Below are 25,986 nucleotides of genomic sequence, written 5' to 3' on the forward strand. Positions count from 1 at the left end.
GAGGGCAAAGTAACTAACCACCACCACCCTCACCATCCAGGACATGGCCTCTTCTCATTGTTACTATCAGGGGGGAGGTGCACGAATTCGAAGATGCACACTCGATGTTTTAGGAACATGCTGTATGACTCAATTCTGTTTATACTAAAAGGCTGTGGAAGCTAAGATGATCTGTATATTTAAAACAGAGACAGATAATTTTATTTTTTATTTTAATTTACTGAGATACAACGAGGAATAGGCCCTTCCAGCTGTGCCGTCTAGAAACCCTTAATTTAACCCGAGCCTTAACACAGGATAATTTACAATGATCAATTATCCTACTAACTGGTACATCTTTGGATGGTGGGAAGAAACCGGAGCATCCGGAGGAAACCCACGTGGTTAAACTCGTTACAGGCAGCAGTGGGAAATGAACCCGGGATGCTGGTACTGTATAGCACTGTGTTAACCATGACACCATTGTGTTACCCTAATACACTTAAAAGTTAAAATACTTTTATTATCTATCTGTCTTGGAATATACCGATCAACTGAATATATTTGACTGCTGTCTGCATACATCTACTGATGTTTCTGGACACATCATCAGTGATATTCCTGGAATCAACGGGTGTTTCGGGTCTTTCAACATCATACACCCTTCTCCAGGTGACCCAGCCGGGGCTGATCAGACCCCAGCTTGTGTCCAGATGGCTAGCTACACATGACTCTATGGCTCCCCTCTCTTGAGCCACAGCCATCTTGAGGCCCTCTTTGCCGCATTGGTGGTACTGCGGATGGCTCTCCTCTTCCTCTCTCCATCGATGCCCAAGTTGCTGTAGGTTCTGGCTAAGGAACAGGCTGCGAATCCCCTACAACCAACTTCCACTGGGAGACACCTCGCTCTCCATCCAGCTTGCTGGCAGTTGCTGACCAGTCCTGCATACTTAGATAGCTTCCTTCCAAAGGCCTCTTCCAAGTGATCTTCCCATGGGACTGTCAGCTCCAGCATCACCAAAATAAATAAACAATGAAGTATATTGTTAAAGTACTTTAGAATCAGAATCAGAATCAGAATCAGGTTTATTGTCCCTGACAGGATTGGTTTGAGTATCTCACAAACTGCTGATTTCCTGGGATTTTCACGTATAACAGACTCTAGAGTTTACAGAGAATGGTGCAAAAAGTAAACAACAACAAAATAATCCAGCGAGCAGCAGTTCTGTGGGCAAAAACGCCTTGTTAATGAGAGTACAGAGGAGAATGGCCAGCCTGGTTCAAGCTGACAGGAGGGTGACAGTAACTCAATAACCACTTGTAACAACAGTGGTATGCAGTAGAGCATCTCTGAAAGCACGACATGTTGAACCTTGAAGTGGATGGGCTACAGCAGCAGAAGACCAGACATGGCTCCACACCGGTACCTAATAAAGTGGTCACTGAGTGTATGTTATGAGTTATACATTATATTATCCATTAAAATACCTTTTCGCATGCACCATCGGATTTCTGAATCGTCCATGAACCTCTGAACACTCGCACTGTATTTCTGTATTGGTGTTGGGATTGGAAGTGAAGGACGGGTTGGTGGAGCTAGCTGCTCTGTGAGGTTTAATCATCTTTGTGCTGAACTGGGGCTGTGACCTGCAACTAACTTGCTCCTAGGTCAGCTGCAGTTGTTTCCACAAATTGTGTTTTTTTCCTGCACATTGGGTGTGATGCACCATCAATAACTCACTCTGAGATGTAAAAGCGAGGTATCGGCTTTTATTGACTGGAAGAAGGAACAAGCAGTGAGTGACCACCATACTACATCCTGGAGACTGAGAGCCGGGCTCAGACCTCCATCACCTTTATACAGGAGTCTGTGGGAGGAGCCACAGGAGCAGTCAGCAGGGGGCATGTCCAGACAGGTATATGTAGTTCACCACAGGGTGTCTGACAGTCTTTTTTTAAATGGGTTTCTTAGTTTTGTGGCTGCTTGTCGAGGAGATGAATCTCAAGGTTATATAATGTATACATGCTTTGATAATAAATGTACTTTGAAATTTCAACTCTTTTTGCACGACTTATTTGTTCATTTTCATATATCTTGTTTTAAACTGAATAATACATCTTATGATGCACTCAGACACATCAGTGATGTAACGCGCGGTCACATGATACTTTGGGCCTTTCAACATCAGACACCCTCACCTGGATGACACAACCGGGGTTGATCAGGCCCTGACTTGTGTCTGAGTAGCATTCTGCCACGGGCCACCCCTCCCGATCCACAGCCATCTCGAAGCTCGCTCTGCTGCCTCTATGGCGTTCCTAATGGCTTTCCTCTTCTGGGCTCCTGAGATGCCTATCTGGCTGCAGCTTGGCAGAAAGATTGACCAGCAAACCCCCTGCAGCCCACCTTTGGGTGGCACAGTGTGCCCGCCAGCCCTTGCTGCAGCACTTCGTCTTTTTCCTTTCATAGGCTTCTCCCATCTTGTCTTCCCAGGGAATGATCAGATCCAACATGACCGCCTGTCATCTATCTTGTAATTATTCATGCCTTGCGCTAAAAAGCTGCTGCTGAAATAGTTTTTATGACTATGTTGGTTAATACAGACCTGATTCTGATTCTGATTTATATACAGCAAGATTCCACAAAGAGCCATGCCAATTTGTGTTGTATGGAGGTGTCGCAACAGTAGCATAACTGTTAGTACAATACCTTACAGTGCCTGCAATCACTGATCAGGGTTCAGTTCCCACCACTGTCATTAAAGAGTTTGTGCGTTCTCACCGTGATTTTCCTGTGGGGTTTCTCTAGATGCTCCGGTTTCCTCCTACGTTCCAAAGACAGTTAGGTTCATATAGTTAGAATTAGGGTTAGTGAGTTGTGGGCATTCTATACTGGTGCCAAAAGAGTGGCGATGTGCGTGGGCTGTCCCCAGCACAATCCTCAGACTGTGATGGTTGTTGAATCAAACGGTGCATTTCACTGTATGTTTCGATATTTTGATTTACAATGTTCAAAGTAAATTTATTATCTAAGTACATATATGTGATCATTTACAACCTTGAGATTCATTTTCTTGTGGGCAGACTCAATAAATTTAATAACCATAATAGAATCAATGAGAGACTGCACCGACATGTGAAAAACAGAGGTAATATCCTTATCCCCCTCTCTCTATATGACAAGTTAGAATGTTAAAAATTTCCATTAATAATGTACAGCTTACAATAGAACATGAATTTTTAAATAGAGTGCAACAGCCCAGTCTGGATACAATTATTAGAAGCCAATTTAATGTTCAGTTTGGAATCTGGGTAGTTAATGTTTGCAAGGTGATTAACAGAATGAATGAGCTGTTATTTTATTGATCTAAAATAAAACTCCCCCAAGAGGACTACAACCTTGTCATTGGGTTTGGAGGCTAGTGTGCCTCAATGACCCAGAGAGCTGTGTTGGCTGGAATCACGGCTTTATGTTTCAGCTTGTGGTAGGTCACCCATGTCACACAGGTCAAAGGGTAGAGACCAGACTAAGAGTGGTCCACTGGTCCTCCAGGTTCAGCGATTCACCTCAGGGCTAACAACCCTGACCGGTAAAACAAAATTGTTGCAGAAAGAGCAATGAAAAATCCTTCTACATCTGAGTGTGCCAGTATTCCCGAGTCTCCACCTGGGACTTGCATGACTGGCAGTAGTGAAAACCAAGGGGAAGCTACTGACATGACGACAGAATCCCTGAACACTGCCAGAGATGGAGGATCTCCATTGCTGACCTAAACACCAGCAGTGTATCTGGCAGTAGGTAAGCAAAAGAAAACTGCTGAAGGTACTCAGTGAGTCGGGCAGCGTCAGTGGAGGCAGAGGGATGTTTGTTTCAGGTCGAGGTCATCGCAGTTTGTCTTTGACTCCAAATTTCAGCATCTGCAGTCTTTGAAAGGAAAATCCTACAAAAGGTAGTGGATTCAACTCAGAATCTCATGGGTAAAGCCCTCCCAACCATTGAATACGTCTACAAGAAAAGCCGACATAGGAAAGCAACATCCATCGTCAAAGATCCTCAGCACCCAGGCCATGCTGCCATCAGGTAGAAGGTACAAGAGTCTCAGGACTCATGCCACCAGGTTCAAGAACAGTTACTACCCTTTAACCATCAGGCTCTTGAACAAATGAGGTTAACTACTGTTACGAACCCCGTAACTGGGTCACTTACCAGCAAAGATAGAGCGGTACATTGAAGTCTGATGGTACTATTTTTAACAGTATTTATTAGTAAAAATACACAAAAATAATATCAATGCAAACATACAGATAATATATGTCATCAATACTAAATCTAAAAGTGCGGGTATAATAATAATCAATAAGAAATAAGCTCTATTGTTGTCTAGCGGATAATGTATTGTCCGATGGAAATATAAAAGTCACTCAGTTCATTCAGGCTGCAGCTTTTTGGTTGGAGAGAGAGACAGATTTTTGAAACTTGCCGGCTTTCCTTTATCCGATCTTGATCCGTATTCGTCCTTTAGCAAGGCCGTTCCGTGGAAGATTTGTCATCCGGGCAAGGATGGACACACACAAGCCCCCACCGGTCTCATACGTTTCTCCTGGTGCGTCTGAAGGGGTTGTTCCCCAGACCCTCTTTTATCCTTACTCACGGGGTCTCAGATGTCAATCAGGTTGGGATGATGTAACCCCTCAACCAGCCCACTCTGGTCATTCCCTGAGGGCTTCAATGAATAGTACAGTACTCAATACACAATTCTGTCTCCAAGAGACAATAGCCGTTATCAATGGTTCCGCCTTTTGGAGGCCAGGACACATTCCAAACCTGTGTATTCTGGACATCTCTCTCTCATTTCCTGGGTCCCAGACCCGAATTAATAGCGATCTTGCGATTCTCACAAAGGAGGGGGCTACTTTGTACCCTTCGGCCCCTCAGAATTGTGGCACATTCGTAACACTACACTCACTTACCCCATCTTGAAATGTTCCCACAACCAATGATTTCACTTTAAGGACTCTTTACCTTGTTATTTCATGTCCTCTTTATTTATGTTTGTATTTGCATAATTTGTTGTCTTCTACACTATAGTTTTTGTTGATCCTGTTACAGTTACTATACTATAGATTTGCTGAGATGCCTGCTGGAGAATGAACCTCAGAGTTGGATGTGGTGACATATATGTACTTTGTTAATAAAATTCACTTTGAACATTGAACTTTGAACTCCTGTGTCTCCAGTTTGTTTGTTGCTATTAGGTTGAATTAGGAGCGCAGATGGGATGTTACTGCAATTGGCTGGAAGTTCCATCACATAGAGTACCACTAGCAGAAGGAGGAGTGAGCAGGAGAAAACATACGATGTGATAAGATGGAAGGCCAAGGAAAATAAATGACAAAAGGAACTGTAGGAGCCATGACTCTGTTCTCTATCTGCTTTGTATTCTCTGTTGCACGTTCATTATATTTATCATGGTAACTAGACACTTGAGTGGGAGCATGGTAAAAGCAAAGGAAATAAGTTACGTATTCTTGCTTATTTCGTAGCAGTTTGTTGCTTGGGACTGGCGGATGTTGTATATTTTGCTGACTGCTAAGTAGTGCTAATCTTACACTGGAGTATGCTTAAGTTTCATCGCCACAAGATTAGATGTTTGCTAATTGCTTAAGAGGATGGAAGAAAGGATTCGACCTTTGGAGCAATCTTTGGAGCTGGGGGTGCATCATGCAAGCGAGTGGCAATTGTTCTGTTTTAGTTATGGTTTAGGTTTACAGCTGCAGGAATCCTGATACAATGTACAGCCCTTTTTGTCACCAAACTTTCTCCACCTTTGGCCCTGTAGTCTTAACTCTTTTTAAAAATAAAAGAGGTTCTGCGGATGCTGAAAATCTAGAGCAACACAAAAATGACTGAGAAACTCATCAGGTCAGGCAACATCTATGGCAAGGGTTCCCAACCTTTTTTTGTGCCACGGACCCCAACCATTAACCTAGAGATCCATGGACCCCAGGTTGGGAACCCCTGATCTATAGAAAGGAATGAACAGTTGACATTTTGGGTCTGAGGTCCTTCATCAAGACTGCCCTTTCCAGTCCTGCTGAAGAGTTTCAGCCTGAAATGTGGATTGTTTATTCCTCTCCATAGATACTGCCTAACCTGCTGAGTTCCTCCAGCATTTTGTGCGTCTATCACTTAAGTTTTATTTCCTGCACATCTGTTTCTCTGCATCTTACCACTTGTCAGAATCAGAGTCAGGTTTATTATCACCGGCATGTGTTGTGAAATTTGTTAACTTAGCAGCAGCAATTCAATACAATACATAATATAGAAGAAAAAAAACAAAATAAAATAATAATAATAAATAAGTAAATCAATTACAGTATACGTATATTGACTAGATTAAAGATCATGCAAAAACAGAAATAATATATATTAAAAAAGTGAAGTAGTGTCCAAGAGTTCAATGTCCATTTAGGAATTGGATGGCAAAGGGGACGAAGCTGTTTCTGAACTGCCGAGTGTGTGTCTTCAGTCTTCTGTACCCCGTACCTGATGGTAACAGTGAGAAAAAGGCATACCTTGGGTGCTGGAGGTCCTTAATAATGGACGCTGCCTTTCTGAGACACCGCTCCCTGATGATGTCCTGGGTACTTTGTAGGCTAGTACCCAAGATGGAGCCGACTAAATTTACAACTCTCTGCAGCTTCTTTCGGTCCCATGTATTTGGACCCCCCACCCCCACCCCACCCCATACCAGACAGCGATGCAGTCTGTCAGAATGCTCTCTGTGGTACACCTATAGAAGTTTTTGAGTGTATTTGTTGACATGCCAAATCTCTTCAAACTGCTACTGAGTATAGTCGCTGTCTTGCCTTCTTTATAATTGCATCGATATGTTGGGACCGGGTTAGATCCTCAGAGATCCTGACACTCAGGAACTTGAAACTGCTCACTCTCTCCACTTCTGATCACTCTATGGGGATTGTTATGTGTTCCTTCGTCTTGCCCTTCCTGAAGTCCACAGTCAGCTGTTTCGTCTTACTGACGTTGAGTGCCAGGTTGTTGCTGCGACACCACTCCACTAGTAGGTATATCTCACTCCTGTATGCCCCCTCGTCACCATCTGGGATTCTACCAACAATGGTTGTATCATCAGCAAATTTATAGATGGTATTTGAGCTATGCCTAGCCATAGAGTCATGGGTATATAGAGAGTAGAGAAATGGGCCAAGCACACACCCCTGAGGTGCACCAGTGTTGATCGTCAGTGAGGAGGTGGTGCTATCACCAATCCGCACAGATTGTGGTCGAGGATCCAATTGCAGAGGAAGGTACAGAGGCCCAGGTTCTGCAACTTCTCAATCAGGATTGTGGGAATGATGACATTAAATGCTGAGCTACAGCCGATGAACGGCATCCTGGGCATAGGTGTTGGTGTTGTCCAGGTGGTCTAAAGCCGTGTGAAGAGCCATTGACCTATTGATATACAGTATTGCCTTATTATTGTTCTATGTACTGAGATACAGTAAAAAAAGATTTTGTTTTGCATTGTAGGCAGCTGTCAATCCCAGGGGATCATGGATGCCTCTGATGGACTGTGTCCTCTCCAGGGCGCAAGCCTGGGTGGGAAGATTTGAAGAACCAGCTGTGGCCCATGTAGTGGGCTCCCCCTCAGCACGTCACTGATGTAGTCCGAGGGAAGGGCAAGCGGCGATACAGCTTGGCACCAGTTTCGTCGCAGAGGCTGCCAGCGTGAAGTTGTAAACAACATCAAACTGCCTTAGGGACCCGAGCTCCAGATTTCTTCCTCCGGGTTTACTCCCAAAGCCTTTCCCATGAGAGGGTATGGCCGCAGGGCAGCGGAGGTTTAAAATCAGAGTTTTCCTTCTCCTAGGCAGGCTGCCGTCCAAGGTTGATGAGCCCCACCTGACCGAAGCAGCTGGTTTTGAGGTGCCAGTGGTCTGCCCTTGCCCCTTCTCTTGTCAGTAGAAACAGTTCCGCCTGGCCTTGTAGCTAAGCGACACGTGAAGGCCAAGAGTTGCATTTGGTTGTCAGAGGCTGTTAGCGATGCACACAATTTGGAGCACTTTATAGGTGGTGGGTGATTATCGCCACTACCATCCCCCTATGACAACCTTAGAAACCTCGTTTTGGATAAACACAAGAGATTCTACAGATGCTGGAAATCCAGAGCAACACCTACAAAATGCTGGAGGAGCTCAACAGGTCAGGGAGGATCTATGGAGGGGAATAAACAGTCAATCTTATGAGCCGAGACCCTTCTTCAGGATGGTTCACAGACAATACACTGTTAAACTCCTGCAGTGATTCCCCTGGGGCTGAGATAACTGAATCACAACAAGTCTTGATGAATGATGTCGGCTTGAAACATTGACTATTTATTTCCCTCCATAGAAGCTGCCTAACTGCTGAGTTCCTCTAGCATTTTGCATGTGTTGCTCAAGATTTCCAGCATTTTCAGAATCTCTTGTGTTAATGATATATTGTATTGCAGTTATGGAGAGAAGACTGCAGATTTACAGAGAATATCACTATTGCTGGTCCACTAAGGCAAAAGGAGCTGCAGGTGCTGGAATCTGGAATGAAAAGCATAATATTGTAAGAACTCAGAGGGTCAGATAGCATCTGCGGAGACATAATATGTAAGTCAACATTTCGGGTCAGGACCTTTCATCAGGACTGAAGCAGGGTCTCGGTTTGGAGCACCTTCTGCTTCCATTGAGGCTGCGTGAGCTGCTGAGTTCTTCCAGTGTTCAGTTTTTCAATGCTACTCATATGTACATCTGATAATAACTTGCTGGACAATGCAGCAACCTTGTAACTGAACTGACTGTTTCTTCACAGTGTGGCCAGATCTGGGGTGATGTGGGTAACTCTAACATATTCTGTTTTTATTTTGGTTTTCAATCATCTGCAGGATTTTGATTTTGTTGGAGTTTAATTATCCAGGAACAGGCGAGGGATTGGAGCATCTATGCAGGAGCCTATGTGCATCAGAGCAAATGAGTTTGTAAGGGGGAGAAGTGAACCTCATTAATTCCACCTACAGAGGCTTTTGTATCGCACTAACTCACATTTGGCCAGGTCTAAGGTGGTTTTTATAGCCAGCCAAATGGTTCCAGTGACATTTACCCCTTCTATTCTGAAAATGATCTGCCAGAGGAGGCAGTGGAAACAGAAACAGGAACAACATTTAAGAGGTATCTTGACAGGCATTTGAATGAGCAAGACATGGAGGGATATGGAATTAATGCATGCAAATAGGATTGAAAAGGTAGGCATTACAGTCAGCATGGACGAAACAGACCAAAGTGCCAATTTCAGCGCTGTACAACTTTAGGAAGAAATTCAATATTGCATGTAAAAACTAGGAGGAACATTGCACTTAGCAGATACACCTGGAGGAACCTGTTCAAGAGGGCTCAGTGATACATGAGAACAACCTCTCATGTGCCACAGAGTACAAGTGGCAGCTGAGAAAGGAAAGATCGAACAACCAAAAGATACAACCACTAACCACAGCCATGACTTGCTCTTGCCCACACTGTACCAGAATATGTGGGGTCTGGATCAGCCTCTACAGCCTCTGTAGACAACTCCTTAGGAGAACATCATACTCGACTCAAGTGATCACACTACTACAACTCTATGATTTTAATCTATATCTCTTCAAACCATTCTTGTTCTTCCACCACCAAAGTTCCCTTTAATTTTTCTTACAGCTGTGTGGACCAACCATTGAGCTGAGCAGGACATTTTTACATGGCCTTAAAACTGTGCAGCACTTTAAATGCTTCCTTATAATAGGCACTGTGAATATTTAGAATGAAAAGTTTAAAAAAAACAGATACTTTAGATTACTCGTCAAAAAAGTTAGAATATAGAATTTTTCTCATCAAACAAACACAAACTATAACTCATAACACAAGTAAACGATATCAGGCAGTCAAACAACTGACAGGCACAATGGCAAAAGTAAAATGTTTTGACTAGATGGCATTGGCGATCAGTGGCCGGGGATTTATTAGCAATGAGCTATCGTCTTCCATTCTGCGTCTATTGTTACAATTTGTAACAGTGCTGTAGCTTAAAACGCTGACAATATAGATATATTGAAGATCTAAAATTTAAAGATTGGGGTATGTTTATTATTTAGAAAATTTATGCATTACATTCTTTAACACATAATTAATTATAGGGTGTTCACAATAACATTAACATAGATTTCAAAGTTATATTAACATTATACAAAAGAAAATTCTAGCTGCATGGTAACAAAGGCTATGAGCACAAGAGCATTTCAGTTACTGCATGGCCACAAACCTATGCAGCTGAGAGGGAACAGTATCCACCACTCACCTTACTCTCCAATGGCAATGGAGATTTCCTTCCATTATGAACATGAATTCCACAGCCATTTCACTGTGGAATTCCAATTCCAGTAAAGTGTTCCCCTCTCTGCCAATTCTTCCAACCATAGCATCACAGAGAGTCATAGAGCTTACAGCACAGAAATGGCTCCCCATGACCGTATTGACACTGTAACCATTTAACCAGTCCTATTGACATTCACTATTCAGTCACTTGTAAAATCTGGCTGAGTGAAGCAGGCAGCATGGTGTAGCTTGCAAAGAATCTTAGTTAATAAACATCTTTCATAATGGTTTTTATAGTTGGCATGTTAAGAAAGAAAGAAAGAAAGATGAGCTTATTTGTCACTTGTGCTTCAACATCTTGAAACATACAGTGAAATGGATTGTTTTGCATCAATGGCCAACAGTGCAAGGATTGTGCTGGGCAGCTCATGAGTGTCACCTTGCTTCTAGCACCAGCATAGCATGCCCACAGCTTACTCACCCTAACCCAAGTCATGCATATTTGGAATGTGGGAGGAAAGACAAACGGAAAGCAAAACAAAATGCAGACACTGGCCCCCAAACTTCCCTTCCCCTCAGACATCAACCGTCTCAACTTCACCACTCCTCTCTCCAATTCCAACCTCACTCCTTTCGAACGCTCTGCTCTCCACTCCCTCAGTACTAATCCTAACCTCACCATCAAACTCGCAGATAAGGGGGGTGCTGTAGTAGTCCGGTGTACTGAACTCTACCTAGCTGAGGCCCAGCAACAACTGTCAGACACCTCCTTTTACTTACCCCTTGAACAGGACCCTACTATGAATGACCAGGCCACTGTCTCCCATCACTGACCTTATTAAATCTGATGATCTCCCATCCACTGCCACCAACCTCATAGTTCCTGCACCTCTCATTTCTACCTCCTACCCAAGATCCACAAAACCATTTGTCCAGGTAGACCTAACGTTTCAGCTTGTTCCAGCCCCACTGAACTCATATTTGCATACCTCGACTCTGTTTTATCCCCCCTAGTTCAGTCCCTTTCTACTTAACATCTGTGACACTTTATACACTCTAGATCTTTTCAATGATTTCAAGTTCCTTGGCCCCCATCATCTTATTTTTACTATGGATGCTGAGTCCCTATACACCTCCATCCCCCATCAGGAAGGCCTCAAAGCTCTCCATTCTTTCTGGACACCGGATGAAACCAGTTCCCCTCCATCACCACTCTACTCTGTCTAGCAGAACTTGTCTTCACTCTTAGAAATTTCTCCTTTGGCTCCTCCCACTTCCTTCGAACAAAAGGTGTCCTCACCTACCACCCCACCAGCCTCTGCATCCAATGCATAATTCTCTGCAACTTCCGCCATCTCTGACAGGATCCCACTACCAAGCAGATCTTTCCCTCTCCCCTCCTCCCCCCCCCCCCCCCCACTTTCTGCTTTCCACAGGGATCTCTGTCTACGCAACTCCCTTGTCCATTCGTCCCTCCTGGCACTTTTCCTTGCAAGCGGAACAAGTCCTATATCTGATCCTACACCTCCTCCCTACTACCATTCAAGGCCCCAACAGTCCTTCCAGGAGAGGTGACAATTCACCTTTGAGTCTGTTGGGGTCATATACTGTGTAGGGTGCTCCAGTGTGGCCTCCTGTATATTGATGAGACTTGACGTAGATCAGGAGACCATTTTGCTGATCACCTATGTTCCATCCAACAGAAAAAGCGGGATCTCCCAGTGGCCATCCATTTTAATTCCACTTCCCATCCCCATTCCAATATGTCTATCCATGGCCTCCTCCACTGTCATAATGAGGCCACACTCAGGTTCAAGCTTATATTCCATCTGTGTAGCCTCCAAACTGATGGCATGAATGTCAATTTCTCAAACTTCAGGTTAGTCCCCCCCACCCCTCCTTCACCATTCCCCACTCTCACTTTATCTCCTTGACTGCCCATTGCCTCCCTCTGGTGCTTCTTCCTTCTTTTCCTTCTTTCATGGCCTTCTGTCCTCTCCTATCAGACTCCCCTCTTCTCCAGCCCTGCATCTTTTTCACCAATCAACTTTCCAGCTCTTTACTTCATCCTCCCCCTCCCAGTTTCACCTATAACCTTGTGTTTCTCCCCCTCCCACCCCCACATTTTAACTCTACTCCATATTTTTTTCTCCAGTCCTGCTGAAGGGTCTTGGCTTGAAATGTTGACTGTACTCTTTTCCATAGATGCTGCCTGGCCTGCTGAGTTCCTGCAGCATTCTGTGCGTGTTGCTTGGATTTCCAGCATCTGCAGATTTTCTCTTGTTTACAGACACTGGAAACAGCTTATAATTTGATTTCTGTTACCCATTGCTCTCCTACCCCCCCCCACCCCCGCAACTTAAAGCCAATTTTTTCACTCTTTCCCAGTTCTGATGAAGAGAAACATCAACACTTTTTTTTCTCACCACAGATGCTGCCTGACCCACTGAGTATTTCCAGTACTTTGTTTACATATCACACCATATGTTGAGCAGCTTAAAATTCACTGGTAGAAAACAAAGCAGTTTTATTTAACAGCACTTTCCACAACATTCAATTCTGGCAAGACAGTAAAGGGTTTGTGTTATAAAAGACTTTGAGAATAATGAGAATATGATTTGGTCAACACAACATGAACTTTAAGAATTCATCTTGGGATATATTCGCAGGCCAGCATTTATTGCTAAACCCGAATTCAGGGGTTCCCAACCTTTTTTTTGCCATGGACCCCTACCATTAACTGAGGGAACCCTTGCCCTAAGAGCTTTTGAAGTAGTGATTTGCCTTAAGCTGATCCAATGAACACAGTGAAAGTTCCCCCACAGTGCTGCCAAAAAGACCCAGGTTTAATTCCTGCAGCTGCCTATAAGGAATGTTGTATGTTCTCCCCATAACTGTGTGGGTTTCCTTTGGGTACTATGGTTTTCTTCCACATTCCAAAGGTTCATGGGTTAATAGGTTAATTGGTCGCATGGGTCATTGGGCTGGAAGGGCATGTAACTGTGCTGTATCTCTAAATAAAATATAAAATATAAAATATGGATTCTAAGATTTTAACCTGTAGCAATGAAGGACCAGAGAGAATTGGCCAAGTTGGGACAGCGCATGATTTCCCCAGTGCCTGCTGCTTTTAGAGAGTTGGTGATTGGCTGCTGTGTACTCAGCAGAAGATGCACATTACCATTATCACAGGCTGATGGAACGAGGAGTTCTTTAAAGTGCTGGAATGAGGTGTCAATCAAGTTGGCTTGCCTTATGCTGTAAGTTGCTGAGCTTGTTAGGAGTTGTCGGAACTTCATTTATCTAAAATGTGGTGTGAAGTGTATTCTTTCAGATGCTCGTGCATGTTAGATGGTGAAGAGGCTTTAGGGAGTCGGGAATTGAGACACTGCAAGATAACCTATTCTAGACCACATTTCATCCAAACTCTTCTGTAACCAAATATGCTGTTAGAGTCAAGAGTTTATCATGGTGCATGTGAATATCCCCATTTAATAAATGAGCCATCATGGTTGTGAGCAGTCAAATTGCAGGACATGGTGTATGGAAAAGTTACAAGGAGAGATTATCTGAATTCATGGATGCTTAAGATTCAGTTAGCTTTGCCAGAGGAATGTTCTGAGTTTAACTAAAAAAAAGAGAATAAACGCATTAACATAGTCATAAGCCAAACATAAGTCAACTCAAATATCACAAAACTTATTGTTTAAAATATTCTCCATCATTCTGTTGGAGGTGTACTGTCAAAATTTTAGATCTGGCTGATAGTGGTTTAGAATCCCGTGTTTAATGAGACCCGTCAATCAACAGCACTTACAAGGGAAATGACCAGCATATCAAAATGTTAAATGGGTTTAAAAAAAATTCATATGCTTGTCAAATTAATCCCTAAATCGGAATGTGTTCTGCAGTAAGGAGCTAACCTGAATTTCTATGATACCACCCACAAGCTTCTCACGGTATCAGAAAGAACCTTTTCACTAAATAAACCTAGTCACTGTGGAAACATGAGAGCAAATTTTTGTACTAGAATCCACATGATAATGGTTTGACTTGTTTTGGCTGTCGATTCGGGTAATAATTTTGATCAGAAACCCTCATACTATTTATAGAGAGCACAGTAACAGGCTCTTTGGCATATCTAATCCATTCCAGTCTGGTCTTCTATCAGTCTCATCTACTTGTACCCAGACCATAAGACAGAGGAGCAGAATTAGGCCATTCAGCCCATCAAGTCTGCTCTGCCATTCCATCATGTCTGATTCTGGATCCAACTCAACCCCTGACACCTGCCTTATTGCCATATCCTTTGATTCCCTGACTGATCAAGTAACTATCAACTTCTGCCTCAAATATACCCATGGACTTGGCCTCCACTGCAGTCTGTGGTAGAGCATTCCACAGATTCACTACTCTCTGGCTAAAAAAATTCCTCCTTACCTCTGTTCTGAAAGGTTGCCCCTCAGTTCTGAGGCTGTGCCCTCTTGCTCTGGATACCCCCACCATAATAAGCATCCCCTCCACATCCACCCTATCCAGTCCTTTCAACATTTGGTAGGTTTCACTGAGATTCCTCCCACATTCTTCTAAATTCCAGTGAGTACAGATCCAAAGCTGCCAAATGGGCCTTATATGTTAACCCCTTCATTCCCAGAATAATCTTGTGAACCTCCTTTGGACTCTCTCCAATGACCATAGCTTTCCATACACCTCAGATCCATGTACATACCTATCAAAACTTCTCTTAAGTGTTGCAATTCAAACTGCACCTATTGCTGGCAGCTTGATTCACACATGTTACCTTCTGACTCAGTGATCCTACACGAGCGTGCGTGCGCACGCACACACACACACACACACACACACACACACACACACACACACACACACACACACACACACACACACACACACACACACACACACACACACACACACACACACACACACACACACACACACACACACACACCCTGCCCCCCTCCCTCCACCCCCCCGTCCACCTTCAGGCCTCCAGTCCTGGTCCCAAGACTCTCAGACTCAGAGACATTGGACCTCCAAATCTGGGACACACAGGTCATTTACTGGGATGACCTTATTTTGCATGCTTGGGAATTTTTGCCGCTTTGTCAAAGTGTATATACTTTACAGAAGCTTGAAATTTGTCTCCTTACAGAGATGAACAAAGCAGCCCAGTGGAATCCATTGAAACAAAAGAGAGACTGTCACAAACACCCAATGTGCGGAGCGAAAAAATACAAATTGTGCAAGGAATGGAAGTGAGAAAATAGCATTCAGAACTGAAGTTCAGGAAAGTGAGTCCACAGAAGCCCGTTAGTTGCAGGTCACAGCCTCAGTTCAGTGCAGAGACAGCATTTTCAGAGAGGTTTAAATTGCTGATACAGAACTGGTTAAATGTTGATCTGGCAGGCATGGATTCTTTAACTGCCCCTCCACACCCCAAGACAGTGAACTATTTCCAATTCATTAACAGAAGTTGATAACTGTTAAATACAGCACACCCCTGGGAAGCCCCTAATCCTGATTGTTTGGCAAGGGCAGTCTGGTATAATCCCTCTCACAGGAAGAGAAAAACATCAAGAATGAAAATACTGCCTGGCATTTAGATTCTGCTGTGAAAGCAGGTTTAGGAATACAGAATGCTGGAGAGTGCTTCAAAGTTATTTTGTTAAAGTCAAATGGTTTTGTATGATACCTGCCAGTCATGTTGAGCTGATTGGTCTCACTTCAGTCTCAGGTGCCTTCATTAACATGTTGATTTGTGCATTAAATCAGTTTTAACTGTTCATTCATGGCTTAAGTCTATTGTCTTCCTTTTGAAATGCTGAAAAGGTGATCTCCGCGGCACGTAGAGTTCCTACCATCGGAGGCAGACTTGTTGCACTTCCATGTATGACTGTTTGGGTACATGATGATCGTTTGATATTCAAACCTGTTACAGAGTGGATGCCACCAAGAGAGTACCTAAGGCAAAACCTAAATTAATGACACATTTGTAGAAGTACATGAGCGATCATAAGACCATAAGACAAAGGAGTGTAATTAGGCCATTCAGCCCATTGACTCTGCTGTCCCATTCCATCATGGCTGGTTTATTATCCCGCTTAATCTTATTCTCCTGCCTTCTCCCCATAACCTTTGACATCCTGAGTTATCAAGAACCTATCACCTCAACTTTAAATATTCCCAATTATCTGGCCTCCTCCATGGCTGTCTGTGGCAATGAATTCTACAGATTTACCACCCTCTGGCAAAAGAAATTCCTCCTCATCTCTGTTCTAAAGGGACGTCCTTATAATCTATCCTATTCATTAAAAGTATCCTTTTATCACTGACAGAATTAATTATCTGATTATTCATCCTCACTAGCAAGTTAATTAGACTTTTTGAAAACTTCAGTGATTACATATAATGCAACAGATTAAGGAAGTGAGAGGTTCTGCTTCACTAAAGACATTAAATGGTTTTGTTAATTGCCACTTGATATTGATTGTAAACTTGGAGGATTGATTGAAGACATTACTTTCAGTATTTCTTAGTTTTGATTTTCCCCTTAATGAATTGTGGTGTTATGCTTATCAATTCAGGGACTGTCGATGCAGGAGAATGACACACTTTCCACTGAAGGCAGTCAATCCCAAAATAATGGTGCCCCTTCCCATAGCAAGGTTGAAGGAGGTAAAGATCCCTCCATTCTACCACCTGGTAAAGCAGTCTGGGCTTAACCTCGACACAATAGATTCTCCAGATGAGGCAACAATTCACCTGTGAGTGTTGGGGTCAACTACTGTATCCTGTGCTCCTGATGTGGGCCTCCGATATATTGATGAGACCCGACATTGATTGGGAGACCGCTTCGTCAAGCACCTACATTCCGTCTGCCACGAAATGTGGGTTTTCCTGCTGGCCACCCATCTCAATTCTACTTCCTATTCCCGTTACAACATGTCAGTTCATGGCCTCCTCTCCTGCCTTGATGAGGCCACATTCAGGTTGGCGGAGCAACACCTTACATTTCGTCTGGGCAGCCTCCAACCTGACCACATGAACATCGCTTTCTTGAACTTCCAGTAATTACCCTCCCACTCCGCTCCTTCACCATTCCCCATTCCTGCTTCCCTCTGGTGTTCCAACCCCTTCCCTTTCTTCTATGGTCCTTTGTCCTCTCCTATTAGATTTCCATTTCTCCAGTCCTTTATCTCTTTCACCAGTTAACTTCCCAGCACTTTACTTCACCCTCACCCCCCTCTCCTGGTTTCACCTATCACCTGCCACCTTGTACTTCTTCCTCTCCTCACCACCTTCTTAGTCTGACTCCTTCCCCCTCCCTTTCCAGTCCTGATTGAAAGGTCTCAGAATGAAATGTCCACTGTTTACCCTTTGTTCATGGATGCTGCCAGGCCTGCAGAGTTCTTCCGGCGTTTTGTATGTGTTGCTTTGGATTTCCAGCATCTGTTGATTTTCTCATGTTTGAGATTCTGCAGTTGCTGGAAATCTTGAGCAGCACACAGAAAATGTTAGAGAAACTCAGCAGGTCAGGCAGCATCTCTCAAGCCAAAACCTTTCATCAGGACTCAGGGCTTAACCTAAATCCTTTACACTTTGCTGGGATATTTCTCCATTTCCCATAGAGGTCTCTATTCAAAATTCACTACTGAATTAATTATGAGGGGTATAGATGGGGGTGGGTGGTGGAGGGGAGATGCATCTCTACCAAAGGAGGTGTAAGGTGCTCCTTCCCTCTGCTAACCTGCAGATCATCCTTGGGCAAGATGTAGTACGTACTTATCCCCCCACCACCCATCAGGGTTACATGAAGCCATGGGAGCAGGTGGTGGATGGTGGTATGAGCAGCTGGCGCATATCACAAGTCCTGGTTATGCCCCACTGACACCAGGCAGACAATCTCTGAAGGGTATTGATAATGGCTTGGATCATCTGTCTTGTAAGGACACTGCCCAGAAAAAGCAATGGCAAGCAACTTCTGTAGAAAAATTTTCCAAGAACTATCATGGTCATGAGACCACCATCACCTATGTCATGATGATGATGGTGAGGAGGCAGGGTAAATTTAAGTAGACTTTTCCATTGAGCTTGGATGAGACTGGAATTAGAGGTCATGAGTTAAGGGTGAAAGGTGAAATGTTTATGGGGAACGTGAGAGGGACTGTCTTCACTCAGACAGTGGTGAGAGTGTGGAATGAGTTGCCAGTGCAAGTGGTGGATCTGGGTTTGATTTCAACATTTAAGAGAAACTTAGATAGGTATGTGGGTATGGAGTGCTGTGGTTCAGGTGAAAGTTGAAGGGACTTGGCAGAATGTTCGGCATGGACTAGATGGGCTGTGAGGCCTGTTTCTGTGCTGTCCATGGAGTCATTCTGTGTAGGCTGAGAAATCTTCTGCAGACTGTTTTGTGCAGGGGTTGTCACAGTGCTGTTCTGAAGAGATCTTAAAGATTGGAACCAGTAATAAGAAGGAATGACTTGGACTTGCTTCGATAATGGCCAATTACGCTGTAGTGATTTGCTGCATATTGCAGCCACTGTGTGCCAGCAGAGGAGATTATAGAACATTGAACAGAACAGTACAGTACAGGCTCTTTGGCCCACAATGTTCTGCAACCTATATAAACCTGCTCTGCAATCAATCTAATCCTTCCCTCCTGCACAGTCCATAACCCTCCATTTTATATCTTCCATGTGCCTATCTAAGAGACCATTAAATGGCTCTGTTGTATCAGCTTCTACCACCAAACCTGGAAGTGGGCTCCAGGCACATATCACTGTCTGTGTAAATACCTACCTCTGACATCTCCTTTAGACTCACCTTAAACTTAATGTCCTATGGTTGTGTCAAAGGTTGAGATGACAGAGTTGTCTATAGGCCCCTTTACAGCAATATAGTACAGAGGACAGCATTAACTTAGAGACATGTGTTTCAAGAGTACTGCAGTAAATACCAGTGACTTCAATCTATAGATAGAACATAGAATATTAAACATTGTAACATAGTACAAGCCCTTTGGCCCAGGAGGTGGTACTGACGTTTTAACCTACTCTAAGATTGATCGAACCTTTCCCTCCCACATAGCCTTCCATTTTTCTTTCAAAGGTTACCACAATGTTTTACAGTACCAGAAACCTGTGCTCAATTCCCTCAGCTGCTTTAAGGAGTTTGTATGTTCTCCCCTGTGACTGTGTGGTTTTCCTCTGGCTTTCCTGGTCTCCTCCCACAGTCCTAAGATGTACATGCCTGTAGGTTGATTGGTCCCATGATTAGGCAAGGATTGCTGGGCAACATGGCTCGAAGGGCTGGAAGGGCCTATTCTGTGCTGTATCTCAATAAATAATAAATAAAATCTACGTGCCTATTTAAGAACCTCTTCAATGTCCCTAATCTATCTGCCTCCACCACTAGCCCTGGTAGCTCATTCAAATCAAAGAGGCAATGATACTGTGAAGAATGAACCCTTGTGGTGTGTATGAAAGTACATTTGTACATTGAGGAGCCAGCTGGGAACATGCTGTCCTAGAGTGGATACTGAACAAGGAGAATGGGCAAGTTAATAATCTTATTATGCAAATCCTTTAGTTAAGAGAGACTACAACATGATGGAAGTGAAAATGAGGTAGCTTAAACCTAAACAAAGGTCCTAGATGTAATCAAAAGAGTGTGTTGGCAATGACAGATTGGAAAATTTCATTAAAATACAAGATTGATCAAAATAGTTCTTACCTTTCAACCAGCTCCTGAACCAGCATGGATAACTTCACACGCCTCAACACTGAAGTGATCACTGATCACAACCTACGGACTGACATTCAAGGACTCCACAACTCGTTCTCAGTATACTTTATTTATTGCTTTGGTTTGTTTGTTTATTTATTTTTGCATTTGCACAATTTGTCTAGCACATTGGTTGTTTGCCAGTGTGTAGCTTTTCATAGATTCTGTTGTATTTCTTTGTTCTACGGAGAATGCTTCTGAGGAGATGAAACCCAGGGCAGTAAATGGTGATATTTGCATACTTCGGTAATAAATTTACTTTTAACTTTCAGACAGCTTGGTCAGCATTGAGTTGTACAGGTGACGAAGGACATCTGGAATCCAAGCCTCTACACTGTGCTTGGCGGCCAGCAATGTGTACGGATGACAAAGGACATTTGTTCCAGGAAAGAACATCTATGTGAGAAGGAGGCATTAGAGCTGGTGAGCCGGTGAGCCCGAGGTTCGGGGTCCAAACTTGCGGGCTTCCCTCAGCACATCCTTGGTTGTGTTGGTTGTTAATGTAAATGGTGCATTTCACTTTGTGCTAACATGGACATATAATAAATGAATCTGAATCTGCGTGGGGCTGAGGGGCCAGTTTCCAAGCTGTAGAATCAGAACTCTCTGACACCAAAGAATAAACACCAGAACTGTAACATTTAAATATACTTTTCTGAAGCAAACATACAAAAAATGAAGCAAGGCAGTCATAGTTTCTAAAACTGTTGATTGTATTAGATATAAAGAGGCATCATACAAATGGGCCAGAAAACAGTAGCTGGCATTGAGCAAAAAGTAGCATTGAGATCGGTTTAAACTTCAATTAAAAAAAAGGTCCACGAGTTTGATTAAGTGAGGAGAAACTGAGCATGAAAGGAAACTTACAAGGCACATGAAAATGGATTGTCAAAGCTTCTACAAGGAAGTAAAAAGGAAAAGATTAGTGAAGACAAATGTCAGTCCCTTACAGTTATAAAAAGGGAAAGTTCCACTGGGGAACAAAGAAAGATCAGAGCAATTAAACACTAGTTCTGTCTTCAATGGAAGGGAACACAAATAGCATCTCAGATATGCGGGGAATGCTGGAATCTAATGAAAAGGAAGATTTAAAGGAAATTTGTATTAGTATAAAAATAGTGCTAAAAAAGTTAATGGCACTGAAAATTCCCAGGGCCTGATAATCTTTATCCTTGAGTACTACAAGAAGCAGCCATTGAAATCATGGAATAGTGAATCGTTGAAATAGTGAATGCATTCATCGTCATCTACTCCACAGAATATGGGATCATTCCTGCAAATTAGGTGGTGGAAAGTGTAAAAGGAGGGAAAGAGAAAACAGGGAACTATTTGCCTAACAACAGCTGTAGGGAAAATGCTAGGTCTATTAAAAAAAGATGTGATAATAGGACACTTAGAAAATATCAGTCCTGATAAAGGGTCTTGGCCCAAAATGTCGGCGGTTTATTCTTCTTCATAGAGCTGCCTGATCTGCTGAGTTCTTCCAGCATGTTGTATGTGTTGCTCTGGAATTTCAGCAACTGTAGAATCACTTGTGTTTATGAAAGGAATATTATGTTTGATAAACCTGGTGGTGTTTTCTAAAGAGGTAACTCATAGAATAGTTCTGGAAGGCTTTGGATAAAATCCCACAAAATGAGGTTAGTGCACAAAACTAAAACACGAAGTATTGGATGTAATATGGATTGAAAACAGCAGCATGGCATGAACAAGGTCATTCTTTGGTAACCAGTGCAGTAACACATGGATCAGAGTTTGGGAGCCAGCTGGAAAACAATATAAAAGACCAGAGACATGGCAGGGATCATGAACGACTCCTTGAAGCAGCAAAGAAGATTGAAGCATTGAGGTGAATGCCAATGGGGTCAGCAATAGCTCCCAACAGAGGCAGTCAGCAGCTGGATTGGTGCATGTGGCCCTGGATCGGCAGCATTAGGAACTGGGTCGGCGATCACTCTTGACGGAAGGACTGAGTTCGTGCAGCTGCTCTCCTCATATGCAGACAAAAAGAAGTTTCCCATATTTGAAGATTTGTGTGATTGTTGGACTGTACAATCGCTTTTTTGGTGTTTTCTTTCTTTTGGACAATTGGCGGGTGGGCGATGTGTTAATTTTTGTGTGTAAGGGGGGTTGGGGTTTGGTGCTACTGTTACTTTTATTTGCTGCAAGTGGGGATTGTTTTGTGTACGGGCTCGGTGATTGTTATTATGGCTGCAGGTGAGGGTGGGATTTTTGGGTCTGTAAGTTTTGTTTCTTTTCGTTTTCCTGCCGGTTGGGGGGAGTTGATGTCTTTTTTTTTCATCAGCACCCATGGTATTTCTGTATTTAATGGCTATCTGGAGAAGACAAATATCAGAGTTGTATTGTACATGCATATTTTGACAATAAAATGAAACTATGAAATATATCTTAATGTTCTCAGTGAGGGAACCAAATAAAACAATTCTAAAATAGATGACGGGCATAAATCTGGATTGGATTGCATGTGAGGAGAGGTTTCGAGATGAATGAGTTGTCAATTCTATGGCAAAAACAGTATAACACAGAGAAATGTGAAGTTCCACTTTGGTAGAAAAACACTGAAAGGCAGGCATATTATTTAAATAGTGAAAGATTGGGAAATGTTGATGTAAACAAAAGATTTTCGGCGTCTTCATATACCCAATATCAAAAGTAAATTTGACCAAAAGATCATAAGATACAGTGGCAGAATTGGGATATTCAGCCGATCAGATAATCTCCACCACTCAATCATGGCTGATTTATTATCCTTCTCAATCCATTCTTCTGCCTTGTCCCTGCAATCTTTGATGGTAAACGGCGTGTTGGATTTATTGCAAGCTCTGGGTACAGGAACAAGGATGTCTTTCTACATTTATAGAGGGCCATGGTGAGAATGTACTTGGAGTATTGTGTGCTGCTTTGGTCTCCTTACCCAAGGAAAGGAGTGAATGGGGTCTCCAGGGAGGGGTAGCACCTCTGGTGAGGGGGCTTGTGTTCATTTTGGGGCAGTTCACTCACCTTTGGTTTCCACTGGACACTCAGCTCTCACCTATGGCTCCAAGAGGCCGCTTGCTTGCAATAGGGGCACCAGTACAGGCAGGCTAAAGCAGCTGAGGGTTGCCAGCAGGCCTCACACCCCAGTGACATGGGGGCTGATCTGTGGCAGCATATGTAGTCACCTCTGGTGGACTGGGCAGGTAAGACCAAAAGATAGCTCCAATGTCCAGGAAGGCCATTCTGCAATGCCTCATAGAGAGAAAAGGGCATGACAAGGCACATGGTCATCTACTGTAACCAAGTCAGGCCCCAGTTATGGGGCCATTGGACCTAGACTGCCAAGGTCAAAAGAGTACAGCTGCCCCGGTGCAAAGGCTTTCTCCTGCGCTGTCACCAACACGACGGACATCCAACCAACCAGTTAATGAAGGTAAAAAGCCAAGTGCAGTTTCACCAGAGCGATTGCTGGAGGGATGATTGTATAAAGAGACATCGAGTTGACCAGAGTGTAGAAGATTAAGAGGAGCCCTCAGTGAAACATTAGATTGATTAGACAGAGTAGATACAAGGAGAATGTTTCTCTGGCTGTGTAGAACAGTGGTGAATAGTGGTTCTGAAATGAGATGTCAGTCTCAGGATAACTTGGATGGAGATGAGGAGAGATTCCTTCATTCAGCAGATGGTGAATCTGTGGTGTAGGACAAGACACAATATATTTAAGAAGGAGTAGATCATAAGACCATAAAACATCAGAGAAGAATTAGGCCATTTGGCCCATCGAGTCTGCTCTGCCATTCGATCATGGCTGACATAATGTCCGTCTCAACTCCATTCTCTTGCCTTCTCCCCATAATCATTGACACCCTTACTAATTAAGAACCTATCAACCTCTGCTTTAAATATACCCAATGACTTGACCTCTACAGCTGTCCATGGCAATGAATTTCAGAGTAGGTAGATTTCTCAACAAAAAGAGCATCAAGGGATACTGGGAAAGAGTGTGATCACGTTCTTGAGACAGCAGATTGGGCAATGATTGCTTTGAATAGCAGAGCAGACTCGATGGGCCAAATGGCTGATTGGCCTACTCCACTCTTATTTACTACATTTTAGACGGTAGATGGATTGTCAATCAAGCTTCTTCCTGAGAGCTTGGATACTTCTTGAATGTTAATAATGACACATACATTTTCCTAACTTGTGATTTGTCAGTGCTGGAGAGGGTTTAGCACGTCAGGAAGTGAGCAACTCTTCATTGACAACATTATCAATGGCCTGTTACATGAAGATATTGCCAGATTAACTGCTATTTCTTTTCTGATTTTGATGCATGCTACTACTTTTTACGATTGAACTCCAACAGATCTTTTGGTATTTCTTGTCAGACCACCTGATCTTCCTGAATGAGCAGTGGATGTCACAAGGCCTGGTAACGCTCCACTTAAAATCCAGAGCACTGGTTAAAAATTGTAGAGTCTTCCATTGTCAAAGAGTTAAAGTGCTGCTTTTCAGTACACAGTGCCAGATTAACTTGTACATTTGTGAAACACTTAATGCTTTAAATACTTAACTATTTGCTCTTTCTTCCTTCCGGGATGGAAGTTTGTGTTAAAATCCATATGCATTCACTGCACATTCAAAGAGTGGAGAATCAACGTTTTCCACAGTAAACTTAGAGTAGTGGCAATGTTTTCCTTCTAAACGCATCTTGGAACATTCAGTCCTCCCTCGGCGTTTGTGCGCCTGTGTCAGAGAATTCCCTAGATGGGTGCGAGAAGGTTATATTATGATGTTTGGCCCACTTGGCAAAGATGGCTTTCTCAGTAATGAATCTGTGACCTCCATGGTGGGCTTTTTCGTGCCTGACATACTCTGCGCATTCGTCTCGACTCCCAGGTTCATAGTAATGATAAGGAATTTTTTTGCGTTTTTCGTTCCTGTGAAGACTGAAAGAAAAGCATCAATGACATTTTATCCTTGGCATATCCAGTCTAAATACTACATCTAAAAAGTATCAAGAAACAAAAATTCTAAGGATGTTCTGGGTGTCCATTATCTGGATAGTTAATTATTTGTGATATCAATGTTCATAGGGAAATCAATAACAGGACAGCAATATCATGAAAGATCACATCCACACGGCTCATGGACTGTTTGTTCCTCTCCCTTCGGGAGAGAGGCTATGCAGCATCCACACCAGTACCATCAGACTCAAAAACAGTTCCTTCCTACAAGCCATCTGGCTGATCAACACCTCCACCCATTAACCTACCCCACCACCATAAGAGATAGGAATAGAACTAAGCCATTCAGCCCATCGACTCTTCTACATTGTTCCATCATGGCTGATTTATTATCCCCCTCAACCCCATTCTCCTGCCTTCTTCTGTAACCTTTGACACCCTTACTAATCAAGATCCCATTAACCTCTACTTTAGATATACCTAATGATTTGGCCTCCACAGCCATCTGTGGCAACGAATTCCACAGATTCACCACCCACTGGCTAAACAAATTCCTCCTCAGCTCTGTCCTAAAGGGACATTCATCTATTCAGAGGGTGTGGCTTCTAATCCTAGACTCCCCCACTACATCAGAATCAGTATCAGGTTTAATATCACTGGCATATGTCGTGAAATTTTTGTACTTTATTTGTTAATTATATGAAACATCCCCTCCGTGTTCACTCTATGCCTTTCAATGTTCAATAGGTTTCAATGAGATCCCCCCCCCCACTTTCTTCTAAAATCCAGCAAGTACCATCAAATGCTCCTCATATGTTAACCCTTTAATTCCTGGGATCAT

At 43.1% G+C, this 25,986-nt stretch overlaps 1 protein-coding gene across 2 annotated transcripts in view; it reads right to left on the reverse strand.

The window, feature by feature from the left end:
• Positions 1–25,986, reverse strand: part of st6galnac3 (ST6 (alpha-N-acetyl-neuraminyl-2,3-beta-galactosyl-1,3)-N-acetylgalactosaminide alpha-2,6-sialyltransferase 3) — a 299,917-nt gene that overhangs the window by 12,102 nt on the left and 261,829 nt on the right. The window contains exon 5 of one of the 2 annotated variants that reach the window (XM_073062597.1): positions 20,233–25,127. The exons of the other annotated variant lie outside the window; for it this stretch is intronic. Coding sequence (XP_072918698.1) covers positions 24,899–25,127 — 229 coding nt within the window. The 3' untranslated portion in view covers positions 20,233–24,898. Of the gene's footprint in view, positions 1–20,232; positions 25,128–25,986 lie in introns of those variants that run through there. 2 annotated transcript variants of the gene reach the window in all.

This window comes from Hemitrygon akajei, chromosome 12 (genome assembly GCF_048418815.1).
Source record: "Hemitrygon akajei chromosome 12, sHemAka1.3, whole genome shotgun sequence".
In the NCBI taxonomy this organism is placed as follows: Eukaryota; Metazoa; Chordata; class Chondrichthyes; order Myliobatiformes; family Dasyatidae; genus Hemitrygon; species Hemitrygon akajei.